Raw genomic sequence first — 21838 nt, 5'->3', positions numbered from 1 at the left:
TGAGTTCTGGTTTCACACGGGACGTGAACATCGGCTGCTGGGTGAAAGTTGATCCTGCGATGACTAAACCGGTGTTAACTCAAGCCCGGATGCAAATCACACTCCACCTTTTATTAGGGGGAGTTGTTCCTGATCCGATGTGAGTCCCAGGACAGATGTGACGTGTACAGACTGTGAAGCCCTCTGAGGATCATTTGTATTTGTGATTTTGGGCATTACAGCTCACCAAGCCTGGAGCTAAACATAGTGGGAGCTCTGATATATACTTTTATATTAGAACATATAGTTATTATCCCTTAGCTGGACATCTAATGTGTATAAAACTATAGAATCGGACTAGAATAGACTGTTTGGATTTCCCTTGGCATGCATTATACACCAGACGTAGTGGCACTCACGTGCTGACACACACATTTGTACAGAGCACCGAGCGAGCAGGGCGGGGCAAACAGAGTGATGAGGACGCTCCCCTCAGGATGAAGGACCAAACCCTTCTCCTACCGTACGTCTCGCTTCATAAAATAACCAACACAGATCCACTGCAGCACACACAGGCGCTGTATTTGTGTTTTCGCAAAGCTGCAGTTTTCCACATTACATGAACAAAGCTCGTTTTGTGTGTAGTTACGTAACCAGTGGCCGCGGGGAGACGCACACACACTCGGGCTTGTAAAATAAAACTGTCCGTAACTTTAAAAGAGACCCAGCATGTGCAGCATTAAAAAGCCGTCAGCTGATGTCATTGTTCCAGGTATACTATCCAAAGCGGAGCTCTGGTTTCTGTTAGGGAAGGACGGCCGAGCGCACCACGTCTTAAGTGTTTGACGCTTTTATGAAAGATTAGCTCACCGTGTCCGGACTTGCTGGGAAACCTCAGTGTATCCTGATGAATGTGCCATATTGTCAGCGCTCGTGGTTTGTTTTATGCAGGTGGCCAAGAGAGTAGTCATCTGACGTCGTCACCTCCTGTTGATGAACTGTCCTGGTCTCATAGCGGCTCTGCTGAATATTACTCAATATTACTGAATATTACTCAATATTACTGAATATTACTGAATATTACTGCTCTACGTTATTGGCTTATTATTTGTCTTCTAGCGTCTGCCGGCTAGAGGATCAACATCCTTCCACCTATGCTTTGGTTCTGGTGGAGTGTATGTATTCATGGTCTCCAGTGGATTCATCCTTGATGTTGCCTCTAGACCAGAGGTTCTCAAACTGTGGGGCGCGACCCTCTAGTGGGGCGCAGAGGTATTACAGGTGGGGCGTTGGAGGAGATGCAGATACTCTAAAAAAAGCATTGTACCATCCTCAGTAATGAAGGAGCTTTGTGCTGCGGTGAAGCTCTGGGGCTTCAGTGCCTTGCTCAAGGGCACTTCAACATGAAACTCTGGGGAGAAAACAGGGATCTAACCGGCTTCCTTGCTCATCCTTTTGCCAAATATGAATTATTTTGTGCACATATATAGCTTTATTTGCATTGTTTTAACAAAGTGATTGCACATGTTGTTAGTTTTTGTCAGATGGAACAATCTGGTTTACTTGAGAGAAATTTACATTTTCTTTAATCTATTAATTAATAAAGCACGGATGGAGGAGTCTCAACAAGTGGAACCATTTTGTTCCCATGTTGTTGGGGCGGTGGGCCCGAACATTTTGATTCCTCTAAGTGGTGACAGAAACAGTTTGAGAACCAGTGCTCTTGTGCAACCATTAAAAAAACATACACTTGTACAAGATTATATATCAAAATACAACTGATTTCCATGCTCAGGAAACCCTTCACTCATGAAGGTCTGAACATAGCTGAATCCTAACACTCTTCTTTGTTCCTGCACTGCATGGTAGGTTTGGGGTTTGATAGCATTTTATCAAATTCAAAGCCAGTATTAACTCCTTTTGAATCCCTTATCTAATCTGTTTAGATGCAGTCATTAGCAGTTGAAAGCAGTCTGAGTTCAAAGTAAGTGGAGTGTTAAGATATGGTTGGTTATTCCCAATGAATGCCTCCAACCTGTAGCTCCAGCTGTTCATTACATGTGACACACCTCATGATAGCTTTATGAATTCACCAAATATTCATTTTACTTAGTAGACCTTGAACACATCATAATTCAAGTCAACGTACCCATTGGCGCATGCAGGGTTTTTATACATAATCGGGTTAAAAGAAACTGTGCAAAATGGTCTCAAAGGATCCATAATGTGAAATCAGCTGCTTCCTGTCATGCCACCAGTGCAGACAGACCAGAACAAAATGGAAGACAAAGTCTCTGCGGTCTTGCCCTTGTTTGTTATGTCAACCAAGAAGAAGCCAAATCTGCCTGCCAGACTGCGTCCGACAGTTTGTTGTCTCCTTTTCAGCCCAAGAAAAAGCCCAGTGTCTCGGCTGAGTCGTCTTGCGTCAGCGTGGGGGATGACATCATGTTCTGCCTCAAAGTCAAGCAGGAGCTGCTGGTTCGTGGCTTTGGAGCCATGTGAAAGGTCCTTCCCACTGGTTTCACCTGATCAGTTTCATGCATGTATGTTTGAGAATTATATATTTGATAACCCACTAACTTTACTCCGTGGCCGGCTCATGTCACCTCCCTTCAAGCCGATGGCGGTGAAGCAGCTCTTCTGTTCACGTGCTCATCAACTCCCTTCAAAGACATTTGAGACGAGACAGTGTCAGAAGTCGTTTCTGTCGCCCGCTAGTCACTTAACGTCTGGCGACATTTCTTCCGTTCTTACGAGGCGAACTCTGGCTTCGATTCCCAATGGATTCCTTGGCAAATCCAGCACAATTGTTTGGGCACATTGCAGTTTTCTTCCACTCCTGGAAGCAGCGGCCTCTCGTTTCCTTTCGAGCTGCACCCGTCCAGCGGAAGCTGCAAGGTTCAGCCAGACGGACGTACCGAATGCTCCCTTTTTTCAGCCCAAGGTGAAGAGAGACCTTGTAACTTGAACTTGCATGATTTATTCATTCTGTTTGACAGAGCTGAAGGGCAAAGTGCGTCTTCAGAGGGAAGCTGGTGATGGCTGCTGGCCTTGCTGCTATTGTAAAGCTTTGTCATTTGGCATGCGTTATAGAGCAAGTGTTTACGACTAGATTCGTTGAATCATTTGTCCTCCGGGCTATTGAAGCTTCTATCAATGGATTCGTAATGCCAACCACCTTCCCTTTCGTTTGTAGCGGTAATGTTCTTGAAAGTGCTTCTCAGTTATCTCGCTCGTCTGCCTTCAGGCTCCATCTCGCCCTTCATTCCCCGTCATCTCCTCTTCTTGTCATCCTCTTCATCTTCTCTCCCCTCCCTCCCCTCCTCCACCTCCTCTCTGTGTCTACTCTGACAGAGATTCATGCATTAAAGCCTCAGCTACGCCTCTTGAATACCAACCCAACTCCAGCATTGTCAGAGAGCAGCGTGGGGGGATTCTCTGCGTTTGGGGCGTTCCCGTCCCCCCGATTCAGCAGCTCTATACGGGACAGACTGCTACCCCACTGAAGGCGCTCATTAACAAATCAGTAGCTGGGCCCTCCACATGCCACTGCTCTACGACTCAGAGGGTGATGTGGTATGACTGCCCCTCCCCCCACAGAGCAGCATTTATTCTCCTGTTCCTGGTGTTTACTGCTGTCCGCCCCATCGGTCCTCTTTGGAGCATGTTCCCAGCGCAGAAAGCAAGAAACAATCAATACCATCGCATCAGCCGGAGCTTTCCTTACCCTGGATGTGTGTGTGTGTGTGTGTGAGTGTGTAATGCAGAGCGAGCCCCAGTGCCTCCAGTGAGCCGTACTGGTCATAAAGATGAATAACCGCTGACTTTGCTGCCATGGAAACCTCTCCAGAGTCCCCCCTCCCATGTCTGCGCTCTGGTGCGGCAGAGTCAGCGTGGACGTCCACAGACGTTGCAGCAACCTCCCGATCCAGAAACCCAGGAAATTAACCTTCTGGAAAATCCCCCCGCCCATCATCGGACAAGCCTTGGTCCTCAAGGCTTCCTGTTCTGCTCACGTTCCTCATACGGCGTCATACAGCAAGTGTGGAAGCACATGACCATTTTAAGTCCCAGCATGCCCCATTCAGACAAAGTTTTGGCATAAAATACGTCATTTTTCAATTTTTACACTTTTAACACTGTTTTGTTTTTAACTGAAACGTCTTTGTAACACCCCACAACTTTGTTTTATTGTGTTTTTTGTTGCAGATTCCAATTTTTTAGGTCCTAATCTTTCCAAAAAGGTGTCTTATAAGGATGTGGGCCGTTGTTAAGACCCTGAACCACACCGTCTAAAAAACTCTGGGACCGCTCCAGAAGGAATTTTTGGGGAATCGGGCTCATATCCTGCTGGATGTTCATAGTTATAATCAAAATTTGTGATAAAAGTGTTTTTTTGCAGATATACATTTTTTTCCCGAGACTTTGCTGAACAAATACACAAAATAAACACAAGTATTGGAATTAATTTGGGGTTCCTACAACGACTCTGGGAAAAAGAGGTCTCGAGACAATATTGGTTCCACAGTTTTTAACGGGTTAAGTCATGTAACACTAATAACTCATGAACAATACATTTGTACCGACCATGTGATGTTTTCGTAGTAAAATGTTCCCTCGTGGACCCTTGTGTACTCTGAATGTGCATCATATAGTTTTGGCATCCTTTCTACAGGCTCTGTGAAGCTAACTGCTAGCATCAGCATGCTAACAAGCTCACAGTGACGCTAACAAGGTGATGCTAACAAGGTGATGCTAACAAGGTATAGCATTTTACCTTCTTGGTTTGACGTGTTAGCATGCTAACACTTGCTAATTAACCCTCAAAACAAAAGGTACACAGCAAACAATGTACTTTTTACCTGGTATTGTACCGAGTTACCACGTTGTTTTACAAGTTGTTACGTCTTGAGTTTAGCAGCAACTGCGTAAAGGAAAAAAAGCCCAAACATATGTTAATAATGTCATGCTTTACTTTTGAGTGCGGTGGCGCACGGCAACATTTCCATCACGTCATGGTCATTCCAGAGGTGCCCGTGTGCGAACATGTCTCGTGTTGCATGAGCTCTAATCAGCCGCAGTAAGTGGAAACACCTGTGTGGTGCACGGCCTCCTCCACCAGAAGCTCAAAGGGTTAGTTCAGAGTACGGCCACCGCGCAGCTCACTGCAAATATCAGTTATCAGTTGAAATGGTGACGAGGTGACGGGGTGTGCTTCTGGCGAGGCCCGAGTGACGCTCTCTGAGCGCTGAGGGCGTCAGTCTGCCGGAGGCTGAAATCCTGTTCTTCTGTTTCTGTGTTGCAGTGGAAAGAGAGCTGGTTCAGAAGAGGACCTTCACCCGGTGGATGAACCTGCACTTGGAAAAGGTTTGTTGCAGAAATACACAAAGCAGAGCGGCTGTAATCCTGGCGTCCACGCTCTGTAACGGGAGAGCTGCTCGTAGAGCGCCGGGCGACGCGGCGGCGTGTTTTATTTAAGATTCCAGATCTTACTGTCATACGCACACATGACAGTTATTCTGTTCAACAAAAAGATTATTTTGCTCAGTCCTCCTGACAGATTACAATAAACTTAAGGTAAAAAATAGATAATAGGTAAAAATATAACAGTATTGCTCAAAAATGTGATAATAGTATTGCTATGATAAATATAATAAAATATGTTAATAATAATATTGCTCATTGTATCTTTTTACACTATTTATAGCTACAACATTGCTATAATGTCCAAGTATGGTCATGACATGATGTCACCGCAGCCGTTTATAGTTCAGTGTGTGTGTGTGTGTGTGTGTGTGTTGGGGGGGAGCTGGTGATGTGTTTTAATGGCCAACATGGCCGCTCCCTGCAGACGTCCCGGGTGGAGCAGCTCCGTCTTCACCACAGATCGCGTGGTGGAGCTGGGCTGGCCCCGCCCGGCTCGCTGTCTGTGTTTCACACTGCGGCTGAACATCAAACGACAGTCGCAGTCTCTCCGCCCCGCTCTCATGAATCCTGCATGTGGTCGCGTGGAGCCGCCTGTGCACGATTAAAGTTTCATCAGGCTTCAAAATGTTAATCTAAAGGAGCGGTGGAGATGTTCCAGGTCGAGCTATCGCAGGGTGGTCCTCCTCCTCCTCCTCTTCCTCCTCCTCATTCTCAAACCTCCCAGCTCGCTGCTGTGTGGGAACAATAGCCGGGGGGCTCTGGGCCCCTCTTCTGGGCTCTGGGCCCCTCCTCTGGGCTCTGGGCCCCTCCTCTGGGCTCTGGGCCCCTCCTCTGGGCTCTGGGCCCCTCCTCTGGGCCCTGGGCCCCTCCTCTGGCCTCTGGGCCCCTCTTCTGGGCTCTGGGCCCCTCCTCTGGGCTCTGGGCCCCTCTTCTGGGCTCTGGGCCCCTCTTCTGGGCTCCGGGCCCCTCCTCTGGGCTCTGGGCCCCTCCTCTGGGCCCCATGCAGGAGAAACACTCCGAGGGAACCAATGAGAATCCTGCGAATGAAAGGGACGAGAAGCGAGAGTGGTATGGAGGCCTGAAGGGGACACACAAGTTATTACAAAAGGATTGAATAATTAGAAATAAACAAAATACAACAACATATACACACACACACACACACACACACACACATATATATATATATATATATATATATATATATATATATATATATATATATATATATATATATATATACACATTTATTTAAGTGTGTCATGAAGGAGAAAAAAACCTGCAAAAATAATGTATGCCAAAATAAGTAGAAATTAGAGCCTATGCTATAAATGAATAAATAGTAGATTATTAGCATGTATTAACATTTTGATATCAATCTTTGGTCTGATGTGACCCACTTATTGACAGGGTCATCTGTGACATGCTGGTAATTACGGTTCCTTCTTGCTCTGATTTCTATCATCGTTGTAGCCTTGAGAGGTTTCTTCATACGGCCCAATACCATAAATCACACATTTAATCTGCACAGCAATGCGATCCTCTCGTCCTCAGACCCTTGGTTGAGATGAGACAAAACCTGTAATCTGGAAACACTGGGAGAAACCTCGCCGTCTCCCTCCCTAACGTCAGACACACACCTGCACAGGACACTGGTCCACCAGGAAGTAGTCGGTGTCCACCTGTACACGAGACACGGCGTCACTGTGTTTACACTGGCACGCCGCTTCCCGCTGCTGAGTCTGTCTTTGCTTTCTGCTCCCTCCTCTCTTCACCCAGGGGTGAGGCCGGGTGAGCCCAGCGTCTGAGCGCTTCTGATCAGATCTTTTGTTTTCTCTCACAATGAGCCTCTCTTCTCTTACTCATTGTTTGGCCCTGCGTCAAATCTCTGACCCACTAATTAACAATCACACGTTTGTCTTTCGTCTACTTGGAAAGTTCCAGTCCCCACACACACACACACACACACACACACACACACACACACACACACACACACACACACACACACACACACACACCAGCCGTTCACTGTGTTCAGACAAGTTGACGAATGCCTGAGTTGTAATAATCTGTTGTGATGACAGGACTGACTGCTCACTGGCAGATTAAGATATATATATATATATATATATATATATATATATATATATATATATATATATATATATATATATATATATATATATATATATATATATATGTGTGTGTGTTAAATTAAAGGGAGGAACCTTCACCTTTTGTACGCGGCTGTCCAATCAGTGTTGGTGGGGAAGTAGTCGATTGAGTCAATAAATTGCTCAGTGCAGGCGTATTGACTCAGTCTCTGCCTCTCCAGCAGCGCTGCCATTGGTCCTGAGGAGCTGCAGCGTTTATTTGTGTGTAAACTGTAGAGCGCTCCCTGGAGAAAACAACCCCAGCAGGATCTATCTTTCCAAATATCAAAGAGAGAGAGTAATGCTGTCGAAAACTGTGTCGAGCTATTTTTAATATTCTACCGAGGGCTGCAACTGAAGATTGTTTTCATTATGAATCAATTTGCAATGAAAATATAGAAACGATGTGTCGTGTACGATGAAGTAAAACATGAACTATTTGACATGTTTGCTTAAGAAATAACTACAAGTCATAACACTTAATGGTCATCAGATGTTTAACTTTGTGAACGTACTGTTTGATGAATTGAGGAGTCATTCAGCTCACCTCTGCCCTCCCTCCCTCCATCTCCAGTGTGACCCGCCCATTGAGGTCAACGACCTTTTCCGGGACATCCAGGATGGACACATCCTCATGGCGCTGCTGGAGGAACTCTCCGGCTGCAAGCTGGTCGGTGCGCCGCAGCCGTGCTGTCACCAAGAGGTGTTCTGGTTCGCGGTTTTCATATTGTTGAATAATGCTCTCGTTATTCCTCACCATCCTCCAGCTCCACGGGTTCAAGAGGTCCTCCCATCGGATTTTCAGACTCAACAACATCGCCAAGGTCCTGTCTTTCCTGGAGGAGAGAAACGTGAGTGCTGCAAGAGGAAGCGTGGCGTCGAGCGCGCCTCCCGCCTGTTGACTGACGCGTGCGGCCTTTTGTCTTCAGGTGAAGCTCGTCAGTATCGACGCAGCCGATGTGGCCGATGGAAACTCCTCCATCATCTTGGGACTCATCTGGAACATCATCCTGTTCTTCCAGGTAATCTCATTCTCCCTGCCGATTCCTTTGATGCATGCTCCCGTTTGGTGCCTCCTCATCCGCTCGCCCTCTGCACTTCCCTCCTTTCCTTTACCTCTTTTTTCACTCAACATTATGAGTGAGAACAAAATGGCTGCTTCACAGCCGCCGAACTTTCCATTCACAAGAGCCCACCAAAGAGCCGCTCCCTGTGTGGTTTATGTCGTGCACACGGCGGTTCGATGCCTTGGCCGGCCACCACGAGGAAGCCATTATCTCTGCAGTTCACTCAGACGGTCCTCCTTCTGGAAGCAGTCCGCTCTGTGTCGGCCTGCACTGCCGCAGGAACGCTGAGGACGCACACAATGCACTGACCTTCTTTCAGGTAGTGATGCACAAAGCAGGTCAAATCAATAACACCAGTTCCATACAAAGATTTTTAACAAAGCCGGTTTCTGCTTCACTGAACTGAAACATGGACGTTCAGTTCAGAACACTAACGAGTGAAGTGAGAACAGAGTTTAGTGAGATGAAGACACCGTGTGCAAATAAAAGGGCAACACAACCAAGTGGTGTGCTGTTAAATATGTTTCATCAGAGTGAAATTAAAGCTGGAAATAATAGCTTTGGAATAATATATTTTCTTGCAGCAATCTGTTAACGCCGACCATGATGGTATCATGCGCTGACGGCATGTTTTTTTGAATAGTTTATACTCCAAAACTCTGGATTTTACATTTAAACCGTCACCTGCTGGTGTTTCAAGCCGCATGTCTGCAAATCATTCGGGGAACAAGTCAACATGTCGTCATGTGACCTCCTCGCTGGCTCTGGTTGAGGTCCTGACCTGTTGTGCTGTGAATGAAAAGAGAAGCATCGCCGGGAGTGGAGGGATGTTCTTTAGCGCTACGATATCGCATAATAATAGAATACAAGTGGTCTTGTTTCCCTTCAACCACCTGGAAAGTGTTTCTGATAACATCTTCAGACACCAGATCTGAGCCTGTGAGCACTCAACCTGTGAATATCTTGATAACAAGGTATCATGACATCATGATAACACGTCCCAGACAGCCCGTACTTTTGGCCCAATGGCTTTGGATACATTTCTGTTATGCAGGCTTTCAGTTATGAATTTGTGCTCTTGAAGTCTGACATCACCCTGCTTGTTTTTGTTGACTTTAGAAAGCTGCTTTTGGAAACATTTCATGACTGTTTTCACAGACTAACCGTGAGACTAAACTGATCTCCAAGGTCTCTGAACAGATTCAGCACTGAGCTGATCTTCTGAGTGATTCTAATGTTTATCGTGTCCTCTGGTGAACTGATTACATCGTGTGTCAGTGTTTCCTTGGAAAGCGTGCTGTAATAAATCCTGTTATTTACTGGGACTTGTACCTGTTTGCTGTCTTTTCCAAGACTCTTGAATCCAAAGAGATTCTCTGTCATACCTGTGGTAGTTCCTAACACTGGACCGACCCCACACCTCGCGGGGAGCTACGTACAGACCTCCGTCAGCATGAAGCACTTTGCCAACAACCTCACGCAGAAACATGGCTGAATTCGATCCTCGGCAGCTGAATCGACAGATAAAACCGCCGACTGAAGGGGAATATGACCCAACTCACTGTCTCCTCCCAGATCAAGGAGCTCACTGGGAACATCAGGAGCCAGTTCCCGTCCTCCTCCAGCCTGTCGTCCATCCCCACCGCCTCCGACTCCGACACATCCCAATGCAGCACGCCGTCCGACGAGAGGCAGTCGGTGTCCGCGGCCATGCGGGAACACAGCAAGGCCATCAAGAAGCTGCTCCAGTGGGTGCAGAAGCGAACGCGCAAGTGAGTGTGAAAAGCCGTTTTCAATAAAGATTGCTCAATATAATCCTAGAAGTCTGAAATAATTTACCAATTTCCTCACATTGGGTTTTATTTCTGGTGAATATATGGTTACATACCAACGGGCAGCAGGCGAAGCAGTAAGAAGAGACGAGTGTTTAGTCCGGTGTCCGGTCTCTGGGCCCTGACCACCTGACATGTCCCGTCGCAGGTATAGTGTGGCGGTGCGCGACTTCGGGAAGAGCTGGACAAGCGGTCTGGCCTTCCTGGCGGTCATTAAGTCCATCGACCCCAGCCTGGTGGACATGAGGAAGGCCCTGCTGAGGACCGCCAAGGAGAACCTGGAGGACGGCTTCAGGATCGCCCACTTCAGCCTGGGCATCCCCCGCCTGCTGGAGCCCGACGGTAACGACAACATGGCCGCTTCACTAGCGCTACAATATGTATCAGGATACAGAGGCTACGACTTCATACTATACTATAAGAAATGCAATATATTGAGATTATTATCGTTTTTTATGTCTATGTTGGGGGGAAAGTTTTCATGAACCACGATATTCATGAAATCTGAGTTTACATGGAATTAAGTTACTTTTTTGTTGTGTGCAATCAGAACAGTGGGATCTATTTGTACAGTCTGTCTGTCAACTAAAACCAAAACTAACTTTCAGAATATGACATGCTTTGAGTGTTGGTACTCTGAGCACAAAGGTACAACTCTTTCCCACTATTATTATATTATTTTACAACTTTTCTCTCCTTAAATTGAACTTTGTTGTATTTTCTTAGTGGTATTTTCTTACCACATGAGAGCAACACAGCCACACTGACTGACCCTTCCACACTCGTAACAGTGCTCGCTTCATTGATCTAACTACATAACGGCCATTATGGTCAGACCTGCAGACCTGTGTCCATGCACATGGTTTAGTGACAGAGTCTGGGTCTACCTAGACTGGAGGTAATTAGTCATGGAAAACCTTTTCTACCAAGCAGCCAAGGAGTGTTTGCGATGTGACGGTTGCACATGTGCACATTGTGATGTCGATGCTGAAATAACATTTCCTGCAGCCCTTTCCAGCTCTGTAATGTTCTAAAGTCTGTCATACCTGTTGCGAGGAAGCTTAAATAACGTGGGGCTCTTCATGTAAAATGCCCGTGTGCTGATTGTAAGTTGTTAATCTTCCCACGCTCAGACGTGACCATCAATGCACCAGATGAGCAATCCATCATGACGTATGTGTCACAGTTCCTGAAGCACTTTCCTGGAGAAGTAAGAATCCTTTCTTATGGCCTTTACGCACTGGAGGCTTTATTTTCTTTCTGTGATTAAATGGCAATATTTGTATTTTCTTGCACTATTGTTTTTATCATGAAAACTTTCATACAGAACGTGAAACTTGTGTGTTTCTCCCTCAGCCGGAGGAGCCCGTCCAGCTGATCGAACGCAGTGTCTCCATGGGCCGACTCAACTTTCGCGACAGTGACTCCAACCACATGAGGAATAACATCCATCTCAGCAGAGTGAAGGAGCGGTCCCACATGTTCGAGAGGGTCCGTACCCAACAGCCACCCAAAATCCTGATTTCCTCTGTGTCAGAGGACCGGAGCGCCATGTCGCCCCCCTTCAGGCCGGCTGCAGCTCGGTCGTGGTCCAGTGAAGACATCTTAGCAGATCACCCACACGTGGAAGACAGCAACGTGGTCGAAGAGCCCAAGGAATCTGCCAGTGAGGTCCGAACCAACCCGACCTCTGACTCCCCACAGTTGTCTTACACTCACTCGCCCACAGGCTCCTCAGTGCCTGAGTCTGTAACCTCCGAGTCAGTAGTTGGGGACTCAGCCATCAGCTCACCGGACTCCTGGGTGGAGAGCGAGTTTGGGGCGACGCCAGAGAGGTTTTGTGAAAGCAGAAGTGACGGTTCTTTGTGTGACAGTGGATCGGCCTGGGACGTGTATCGTGCCACCCCTGTGGAGGTCACGACTCTGGACGAAGGATGCGTCCTCTCCATGGAGGACAGAGCCTCCGATGAGCAGTCGATTACGGAGTCGTACGTCGATGAAGGGATTTGCTCGCTGAGCTCATTGGAGAGCGCCCAGGAGAGAGTTCAAGGGCATTTTGAGAAAAAGCAAGCAGAAGTAGTGAAAGAGAAAGAAGCAAACCTTGATGAGTACAAGCAGGGAATGCTGCTAGAACAGGTACCTGATCATAGCAAGGTAGTCCAGTCTCAGCAGACAGATGCAAGTCAGAGCAAAGAGCAAGCACCTTCTTTGGGCCTGAGCAGGGCGGAGGAACTGACCAGCGCAGGTGTGGAAAGTCTTCAAACTGATCAATCCAACCAGATCCAACTCAAGCAAACCAGTGTTGAAGAGAGCACGGTGGACTTCATTGAGGGTGCAAAGGAGCATGTCGGACGAATTGATGAAAGTCAGGAAAAAGACTCTTTGTCCGAGGACACAAGAGGGGAGTCAAGAGAGGAGTCTGGGATTTTAAAAGAAAGGGAAGACGATGTTGTCGGAACACAAGATAAACCAAGTGAAGGAGTTCTCAGAGAAGACCCAGATGCTCAAGAAAGAGCTTCAGAAGCAAGTCTGGACCCGGGTATGAACATTCCTCTGATCTCTATTTCAAGTGAGCCAGAAGAACAGGACGCAGAGGGACGGTGTGAGGCAGAAAGACAGGATGAGGTCCAGCAGCCCGAGGGAACCAACACAGATGTCGACCGTCCTCAAAATCCACATGAATTGAGCCGCGACTCCAACGACGATGTTGAGATTCCATCCTGCCCGGCGTCAGACAATGATAAACCAAGAGCTTCAGAACAAATAGGGGAAGAACATGACGCCAGCAGATCATTAAAGTCAGACATAAGCGAGCCGGACACCAGAACTAACACGGCAATGAGCGAAGCCAAACAGGAACGTGAGAGTCCCCACCACGACTCTCACACAGGAACCTCTGAGAAGGACTTGACTTCCCAGACTTCCTCTCCGCACGCTACATCTCAACCTGTGGATACCGAGCAGGAAATGGGTTCGACCCATCGACCGGACGGGCACCAGGACCCCTCTTCTGACAGCCACACCGCGACCACACAGCAGAACTCATCAGATCCAGTCGACTCCAAATCAAATGGCACAATGGGGATTTGGTCCAATGAAGCGGGTCGTGAGTCCAGAGACGCAGATGTGTTTTCTACAAACTTTGATCAATGCCCTCCCACAGAGGAGCCAGTCGGTGACCCCATCGAGCCCATGGATCTGTTCTACCCTGACAAAGAGGAGCCCATGTTCGCAGAGCCACCGGATACTGAAATGCAGAGTTGGCCTTCAGTCTTGAGCGTGTCTGCTCTCCAGCCAGCGCCCGCTTCAGAGACTCAACCCGAGCAGCCGCTCAGCCTGCCGGGCGGACTGGATTCCATCCCAGAGGATGACGAGGTAAACGTGGGTTTATTCAGTACAATCAGACCGTTCCTACGTGTTGTATTTGAGTTTAGTTGCAGTGTCGTTGGGTTTTTATTGGTTAGACAATACACCACTTTGGTCCAGATTGAAATCTCTTGCCATCACATTTTATACATGTTCTGTATTTTTTTTTTTTTGCAACACCATTAAGTTGACATTTATGATTTTGAGTCAATGTCTCAACAACTTTTGGATACATTGCCATGGACTGTGGTTCAGAAAGGTATGGTACCCACCGGATGAAGAGTACAAACTGATCTACTGGCCTTTCATCTCAAATTTAAACGTGTTGCACACTTTGTTTTATGACCACACATGTGCAAAACTATGCTAAGCTAATCCTGTTACGTATTCACATGAGCTTATGATGCATGGAGCGATTAACAGAAACCCTGCACATCTCCACATTTAAAAACCTGAGACATTTTTTTATCAAACCAAATCCAGAGCGTAGTCTTCTCTGTAACTTTGCTATGTTTCTTTCATGCAGTGTAAACTAAGTGTTATCTCGCTAGCTGTGTGTGTGTCTCATGTCCAACAGGAACATGAAGCAATGTGACATGTCACACTTCCCCAATATCTCACCTCATGACCAGATGAGCTGCTGACCTTCATCATGCCGTCTGTTCCTCTGATGCTCTCAGAAAGCGTGTCACTGTGATACTCGCACTCATGTTCACGGTTACTTTTCATTATTTATTAGAAAGAAATGAATATTCAGAGTTAAACCCCCAGTGAATACGGCCCGACAGCGTTAACTAGCAGCTATAAGCTCTGATTAATATCACCTCAATGCACAGAAACAAGGAACATGATCTCAGCTCCAGTTTGAGCCTCTTCATTGTTTCTTGTGTGCTTATTTTACCAGATTATCGTCTCATCATTTTCAACAAATTCAGGTCGTTAAAGATGTCACACTGGAGGATGGAGATTTTATTTGCAATATAATGAAATGCAGACATATATGGAATGATTGCTCATCATAATTAAGACGTAAACTATCGTACTTTTACATTTTCTTTTGTTTCTTTTTTTAGCTAAAACGAGTTCTCAGAACGCTTCAGACTGAGTTTGCTGTGCGATGCGTAATGTGTGTTTGCAGAGTTAAATCCAACACACACATTGTGTGGAGCGCTGACTGCAGTGTTGACCTCCCTCCCAGCAGAACGGTTGTTACACCTCCAGATATGACAGTCTGAGACGTTATGACGATACATGCTGGATCAGCTGTTCATCTTCTCTGTGTAAAACTCTGCTGGTGTATGTTCCCAGCGTGTTCCCAGCGTGTTCCCAGCGTGTTCCCAGCGTGTTCCCAGCGTGTTCCCAGCGTGTTCCCAGCGTGAAGCGTCCGTCCTCTACGCGTCGTCTGTGAGCTCGGCCGCTTCCAAGGAAACATGCCCCTTAAATACAAGTGTTTCTTTTTTCCACTTTGAAGTTTTGAGCTGAAGGCGCCAGAGGAAAGGTCACCAACACATTAGGATTCATCCTCTGGGGACCATGGGACATTACATTTCATGAGCGTCCTGACTCATATTCCACTATTATTAAGTATAAATGGCTGCATGTCAACAGGATTGTTCAGACTTTTAATTCCCCTCAGCGTTTTCAGAAGAAGGAATATGTTTTGCGTGTGAACGTATAAGTGTTGTCGACTTCAGCAGACGTTAACTGAGCGTCGGCACGCTGCTGAAGGCTCCGCCCCCTCGTGTCTCTCTCACCAGGTGATCACCAAGCAGGAGACGGACGGAGCGACCTCATCCCAGGAGCGCTGTCTGCTGCCAGGGGAGCAGGCCGCAGGGCTCCAGGCTGCAGCAGACGGCAGCGAGCTCGGTGAGGCCGAGCAGCAGAGCTCTGCCGGGGAAAAGACGCAGCCTGTGAGGTAGGCCTTCTATTCTTAGAGCGCTTCCTGGTACACAGAGAAACACAGAGGGCTCTGGGGAAAGCAGAGGCTGACGGGTCTCTCTCTCCTTGCTTCCATATTTCCTTAAATGTACTGAATATCGTGATCTATGTGGCTGGTGATGGGGTGAAGACGGCCTGAAGGAAAACAACTTGTTTACCCACAAGGCATGTTGTGCAATGTGGGAACAAACTTTCAGCCACCGGCGCCGCTGTCTCTTCATGGACTCATTAACGTGCATCTGTACTCGGGCTGGGCAGGTTCACGCGCTCATTTTGCGTTAATCTGTCGATCCTTTAACGGCGTTAACTATTTGATCATGCATGAATGCATTTCATTTGTTTTGCATTGGGAGGGGCTTATCGCTTTAAATCTCTCCAGACTTGGTTCCTCTTCTTCCTCTCATTTATTTTAATGACTAAAGCAGCCAGTCGCTATTCTTTCATTTTAATATATATATATTTAGATTTCATTACTTTACAAGACAGAAATCTACAACTTTAAGGATACAATGATGAGAAAACAACAACAACAAATTGAAAAGAAGAATGCATTTTACTTATATAGTGCCTTTTATAAGTACTCAAAGTCGCCTTACATAACAGTTCAAATATCCTAAAAGATAAACAATAAAAAAAATAAAAATGAATAAAAGCAGAATACAATAAAAGCAGATTTAAAGATGTGAGTTTTGATTTGTGATTTGAATGTGAGGACGTCAGAGAACATTGAAAAATAAATAAACAACCACAACAAATAATAAACACGTCTGCACATCATGTCATGATGACATAAGTGCATCTTGGTCTTATCCTCCGTCAGCATCAGGACCAGTGTTTGTAACCTGCAGAGTCCAGTCCACCTGGTCTCAGGTGTCCATGTCTTCCAGTCAGTTTTCTAAGTGAAATGTTCTGAGGCCTCAAATGTTTTGGTTTCATACTCTTAACATTTGTAAGTCGTCATCATGTCGGTGTTTCCTGTGTTTCCTGTGTTTCCTGCTTCCTCCTCTAATGGCTGGTGTCCTTTCAGGAGTGACATACAGGATGAAAGCCAGATCGCTCCGGTTCTCCGTCACAGAAAGGGGGCTCGCTTCACGGACTGCGCGGTCGGTTTGTTGCTCCGTTTCCTTGTGGATTGATGTTCTCTGTGACGCTGAATACTGAGAGACTTCCCTTGTGTTTTATATCTCGACTCGCAGGACAATCAGCCGGCTGTGACTGCAGCGGCCGGAGGAGCTGACGTCGCTGGCTCTGATACCTGGTGAGAACTTTGTCCTCCCTGGTTGAGTTCACTGGACCACGTCTGGCTTTCACACGGTCCCATGGTCTGTTGTAGACCAGGAGTCACTTCTCATGTTGGATATTAGTATTGAACTGACTGAACACGACTCACTAAGACTTCATGGATGTCTTCGTAACACAAGGAGAGTCCTGCAGAGATACTATTATATGTTCCTGTACCTGAATGCACCGTAGCTCACTAGAGATGGACAGGCCATAATATCAACGGCTCTCACTTGGCCTTGGCTAGCTCGCTTTGCTCATTTAGCATCACCTTAACCCGTTAAAATCTGTGGATCCATTTTGTCTCCAGACCTCTTTTTACCCTGTTTGAGTCGTTGTAGGATCCCCAAATTAATTCCAACACTTGTGTTTATTGTATGTATTTGTTCAGCAAAGTCTTGGGAAAAAAATGTAGATCTGCAAAAAATAATCACTTTTAAAAGATATTTTGATCATAACTATGAACATCCAGCATGATATGAGCCAGATTCCCCAAAAGCCTCCTGGAGCGTCAATAAGACACCTTTATGGAAAGATTAGGAGCTAAAGAATCAGAACCTGCAACAAAAATCACAATAACACAAAACCTTGTCCTGTTAGGAAGAAGTTTCATTCAAGAAACTGTGTCGTTCGGTTCAAAAATGGATTTTGCGTACGGTTTCCAAAAGGTTAAACACATGGTGCGGGAACTCTAGAGCTTCTGAAGGAAAAGCATTGAAGACATCATGCAGGCTTAGGATTTAGTTCATGTTAGTTTAAAACCTCCTCATGAAGGAGTCCTTATTTGGGAAATCCCGACACGGTTCTGTAGAGGAATTCCTGTCCTATGAAACAAGATTTGGATTGTATTTTTTCTAAATGCAGTCAGGAAACATGTTCAGACTCAGTGTTTCTGTGGTGCTCTCCGTCAGAACAGTTCATGCATCATGAATATGTCTCCTTCTAACCAACATTACAATAGAGTTCTGTCCTCCATGTCGAGTGGTGACTCGACTGATTGGAGACTCGTCTTCATGTCGTGTCGCTCTGTGTTCAGGTGCAGTGAGAGCTGGGAGCTCTACGTGCTGCTGCTGCTCTGGCTGCTGCTCTACTGCTTCTGGCTGCTGCCGCAGATGGACCTGAAGACGCTGCCGGGCCTGCTGCTGAACCTGGACCCCTGAACACACACACACACACACACACACACACACACACACACACACACACACGCACACACACACACACACAGCTCAACTGCCACCCCTCTGCACTACATGACTGTACCAAGTGAAGGCATTTCAAGATGTGTATTTCTAGAGCTTTGTTTTAGGTTTTTGCTTTTTAGCTTTCGATGTGGCTTTGAAGTGAACTGTGTGAGCGTGTTTCAGGGCCACTGCCGGGGACATGAAGTCTGAGATTACTCATAGTGTTATGGGACTAAACATTGTGATTTTACAAGATAAAAAGTCATAAAGTTGTAGGATTTGAAGAAAAAAGTCACTTAAAATACAAACTTGGATTATTACAAATTAGTTGTTTCATGAGGAAAAGTAATTACATTTTTATCTTAGTTATAAACTAACCAAAGACCCGTAGTGTAGAACCAGAACCAACAAGATGTCTTTTTTTCCAAATATTGACTATCTTCTCAGCAGGTAATGGCTTCATGTGACATTAGAGCGTATCCTCATAGCGTTGCTGTGTTTCTCATGATGTCACTGCTCGCCGTGGCCCTGATGTCCTGTTCTGTACACACTGTCCAGGGTAGTGGTCCATAGCTGTGCAGAGCCGACGGAGCTGCCATTGTAAGCCAGCATGACTGTACAGCACGCTCTAAATGTAGATGGAGATATTTGCTGTGGATCTATGGATGCACCTTTGCCTCTCTGAGCGTGAAAGTGAAAGTGCTTCAAGCTGAGAGGAAGAACTGCAGCAGGAACATGTGTGACGCTGTGAGCTCACGTGCCTGTGCTGTTGGGAAGATAACTGATGAAGGGGAATTATGATCCGTTGCACTTTTTTTGAAAAAGAATCCAAACTGCCAAAGATAGTGGTCCAAGTGCTCACAGAGAACGTCCACAAGCCGCCCGGCCGCGAGGGATGGACGGCTGGTTGTAACACGCAGGACGACCCGCATAACTCTTGTCCTGACGCATCACCCCAGCGGCTCTATATTGTATAACAGTGGACGCAGATCATGTATTTGTAATATTTTGTGTTTCATTATGGATTTTTAAAAAGTTTTATGACAAAGAAATGTTTTATGTGATTGAGCTATGCTTGTCCAAGCCTGTCAATGAAAGAGAACGCATTACAGTAAAATATCTTTCTCTATGCTGTGTGGTCTTTTTGAACATCGTCAGATTGTGTGTGTGTGTGTGTGTGTGTGTGTGTGTCCCAACCCCATACATTTACTGCAGCGTACAGACAACACGACATGCCAGTTGTCCTAGTATTCAAGAAGATTCCAGATGTTTTTACTGTCATACGCACAGATAAGTTATTCTATACAATGAAAATCTTATTTTGCTCAGTCCTTCTAACACAGAATTACAATAAACTTAAGGTAAAAAATAAGGCAGAAAATATAAAAGACATAACATTATTGCACAAAAATATGATAATAGTATTTCTATGGTAAATATAATATAAATATATAGTATACTCATGTACCAGTTACTAGACAAAAAGTTAATTTAAAGATGTCAATCAATCTCTGGAACACCACCAAGTTCCTCAAAACGTTGCATGTACAAGCGCAGTGTGTTTGGAGATGATCCATTTAGATGCTAATGCTAAACATTTTTTAACTTTTCAGATGTGTTTATGAAAAAGGTTCTTCTCAATGGTGATTTAAAAGAGGTATTTTGGTCAGTGTTACAATTTAAAATGTATTTTCTTTCCTAAATGAGCATATAGGCCTACTTTCTAAGAGACGGACATCATCGAGTGTGTAAAAACTGGAATGAGCCGCCAAAAACTATGAAAGGTCAATATTTTGTTGACTTTCCTCAAACCTCTCTCATGTTAGGAGACGATGTCTTTTTAATGGCCTCTTTACATGACCTTGGCACCACATACGTGGATCCTAAGGCTTCGCATAATTATTGTCCTGCTTTAGTTGTTGTCCCGTGTAAACAGTCTCATGAATCCCATCAGTTCAAGCACAATGAAAGCCACAATTTTATTTTGTTGAATCCAGTTCCAGGTAGTGTTGAAAAGGTCTGAGACGACTGAGTTGACCTCTCTGACCCCTGCAGGTTATGTTCTGTTGGTACTGTTCTCCTGCTCTCGTTATGCGATGCCTGTGTGTGGTGAGGCTGCCACCTAGTGGACAAACAGTGAAATGCTTCAGCAGCGTCAATGGAAACATAGCAGCGAACGGATTTTTGATTGGACATCCTGCGCCTGCTGGATAAATATGGATTCTTCTGCCAATTTAAATGTAGGATATGTGAACTATATTTGGGATGTTGCCTTTGGCGGCTGGTGGAATTTTCTTTTGGTTGGACCATTTAATACATTTCAGCAAACATCTCCGTATGATTTAATGCAAAAAAGGTATCACACATTACTACGATGGGGGTAAATATTTAACATGTATTCCAAGATTTTGACATGATAAGGACATCTTATTAATACAGTTCAGAACAATATCAACTTAGTACGATATCATGTTGCATACCCCTCTGAAAGATAGCCCTTCACTGATGATTTCAAATATATTGATAAATTCCCAAAACCAACGCAGAGCTACAAAGGTACAAAAACGGTAATTGTGTTAGCTTACTTACATTAATGGCACACACACACACACACACACACACACACACACACACACACACACACACACACACACACACACACACACACACGAGAGCCAAGCTAACACTTTAATTTCCTAACACATAGGTATTAGAAATGTATTGATTGCCAGAATACACACTGGGTTACTTGCATATAATAACAGAGTCAGGAGTCAGTCTCGTCATCCAAGCGCAGCTCAAAAGCCCACAAGACTTTGCACAATCAATTATTTTGGATAAAATGGGCCTGTTTTTATCCACCTCATTGTGTTTCTCCAACGCAGTCCTGCGTTAGTGGGTAGTGATGTTGACTTGGCTTGATATGCTAGTTTAGTAGCTTGACTGAGTTATGTTTGTCCTCCTGGTGTTCTCGTGTTTTCTTAATTTTTCAGACAAGTGCTTCATGTCTGTTACTCCCGTATCTGTCCATGCTGGATCTGTCCGTGTCGATTTTAAAAAAGCAAACACGGAAAGTAAAATAGGCCGTTAGCAGGACTGCTGCATCCAGCAGCCAGCTTAGTTTCGCGTGAACGTGTAATAACGTGCACGTGTCGTCATGTACGTTAACTGCTCCACATGTTTGTGCAGAGCTACCAACTCTCACGGTTTCGGCGTGTGACACACGTTTTTTTCATGTTTTCACACGCTCACACGCCACAACCAATGTCTCACGCCAAAAAAAATAAAATAATCTGAGGCGCGTCTGGGCATCTGTAAACCTATTCGCTGCATGATATGATATCCTGTTTACCCCAAACAGACAGTCGCGGGAGAAACTCAGGAGGAGCAGAGGAGCTGTCAAGTGTCACGCATTGTCACTCATGTCGGTCTATGTCCCGCCCTCCCGCCACACAGCTGTTCGGCGGCACGTATTTCGCGTCGCCGAACAACCCCCCCCCCCCCCCCATTCCTCCCGCTACAAAATCTCACGCCAAGGTTTTTGGAGAAGTTGGCAGCTCTGGTGTATGTCTCATAGAGTGTCTAACAGGTTCCCATGTTGCACTGTG

At 45.7% G+C, this 21838-nt stretch overlaps 1 protein-coding gene across 1 annotated transcript in view; it reads left to right on the top strand.

Moving 5' to 3' along the window:
- Window positions 1-18742, top strand: part of clmna (calmin a) — a 41175-nt gene extending 22433 nt beyond the window's left edge. Inside the window, exons 2-13 of the mRNA XM_068595510.1 lie at window positions 5285-5346; window positions 8137-8232; window positions 8330-8413; window positions 8492-8584; window positions 10205-10401; window positions 10610-10803; window positions 11595-11671; window positions 11818-13836; window positions 15585-15742; window positions 16793-16868; window positions 16962-17023; window positions 18083-18742. Coding sequence (XP_068451611.1) covers window positions 5285-5346; window positions 8137-8232; window positions 8330-8413; window positions 8492-8584; window positions 10205-10401; window positions 10610-10803; window positions 11595-11671; window positions 11818-13836; window positions 15585-15742; window positions 16793-16868; window positions 16962-17023; window positions 18083-18206 — 3242 coding nt within the window. The 3' untranslated portion in view covers window positions 18207-18742. The remainder of the gene's footprint in view (window positions 1-5284; window positions 5347-8136; window positions 8233-8329; window positions 8414-8491; window positions 8585-10204; window positions 10402-10609; window positions 10804-11594; window positions 11672-11817; window positions 13837-15584; window positions 15743-16792; window positions 16869-16961; window positions 17024-18082) is intronic.
- Window positions 18743-21838: the final 3096 nt, after the last annotated feature.

This window comes from Clinocottus analis, unplaced genomic scaffold (assembly GCF_023055335.1).
Source record: "Clinocottus analis isolate CAN_PGR_092001 unplaced genomic scaffold, fCliAna1.0.p SCAF_30, whole genome shotgun sequence".
In the NCBI taxonomy this organism is placed as follows: Eukaryota; Metazoa; Chordata; class Actinopteri; order Perciformes; family Cottidae; genus Clinocottus; species Clinocottus analis.
This window is presented reverse-complemented; position numbering and strand designations above follow the sequence as displayed.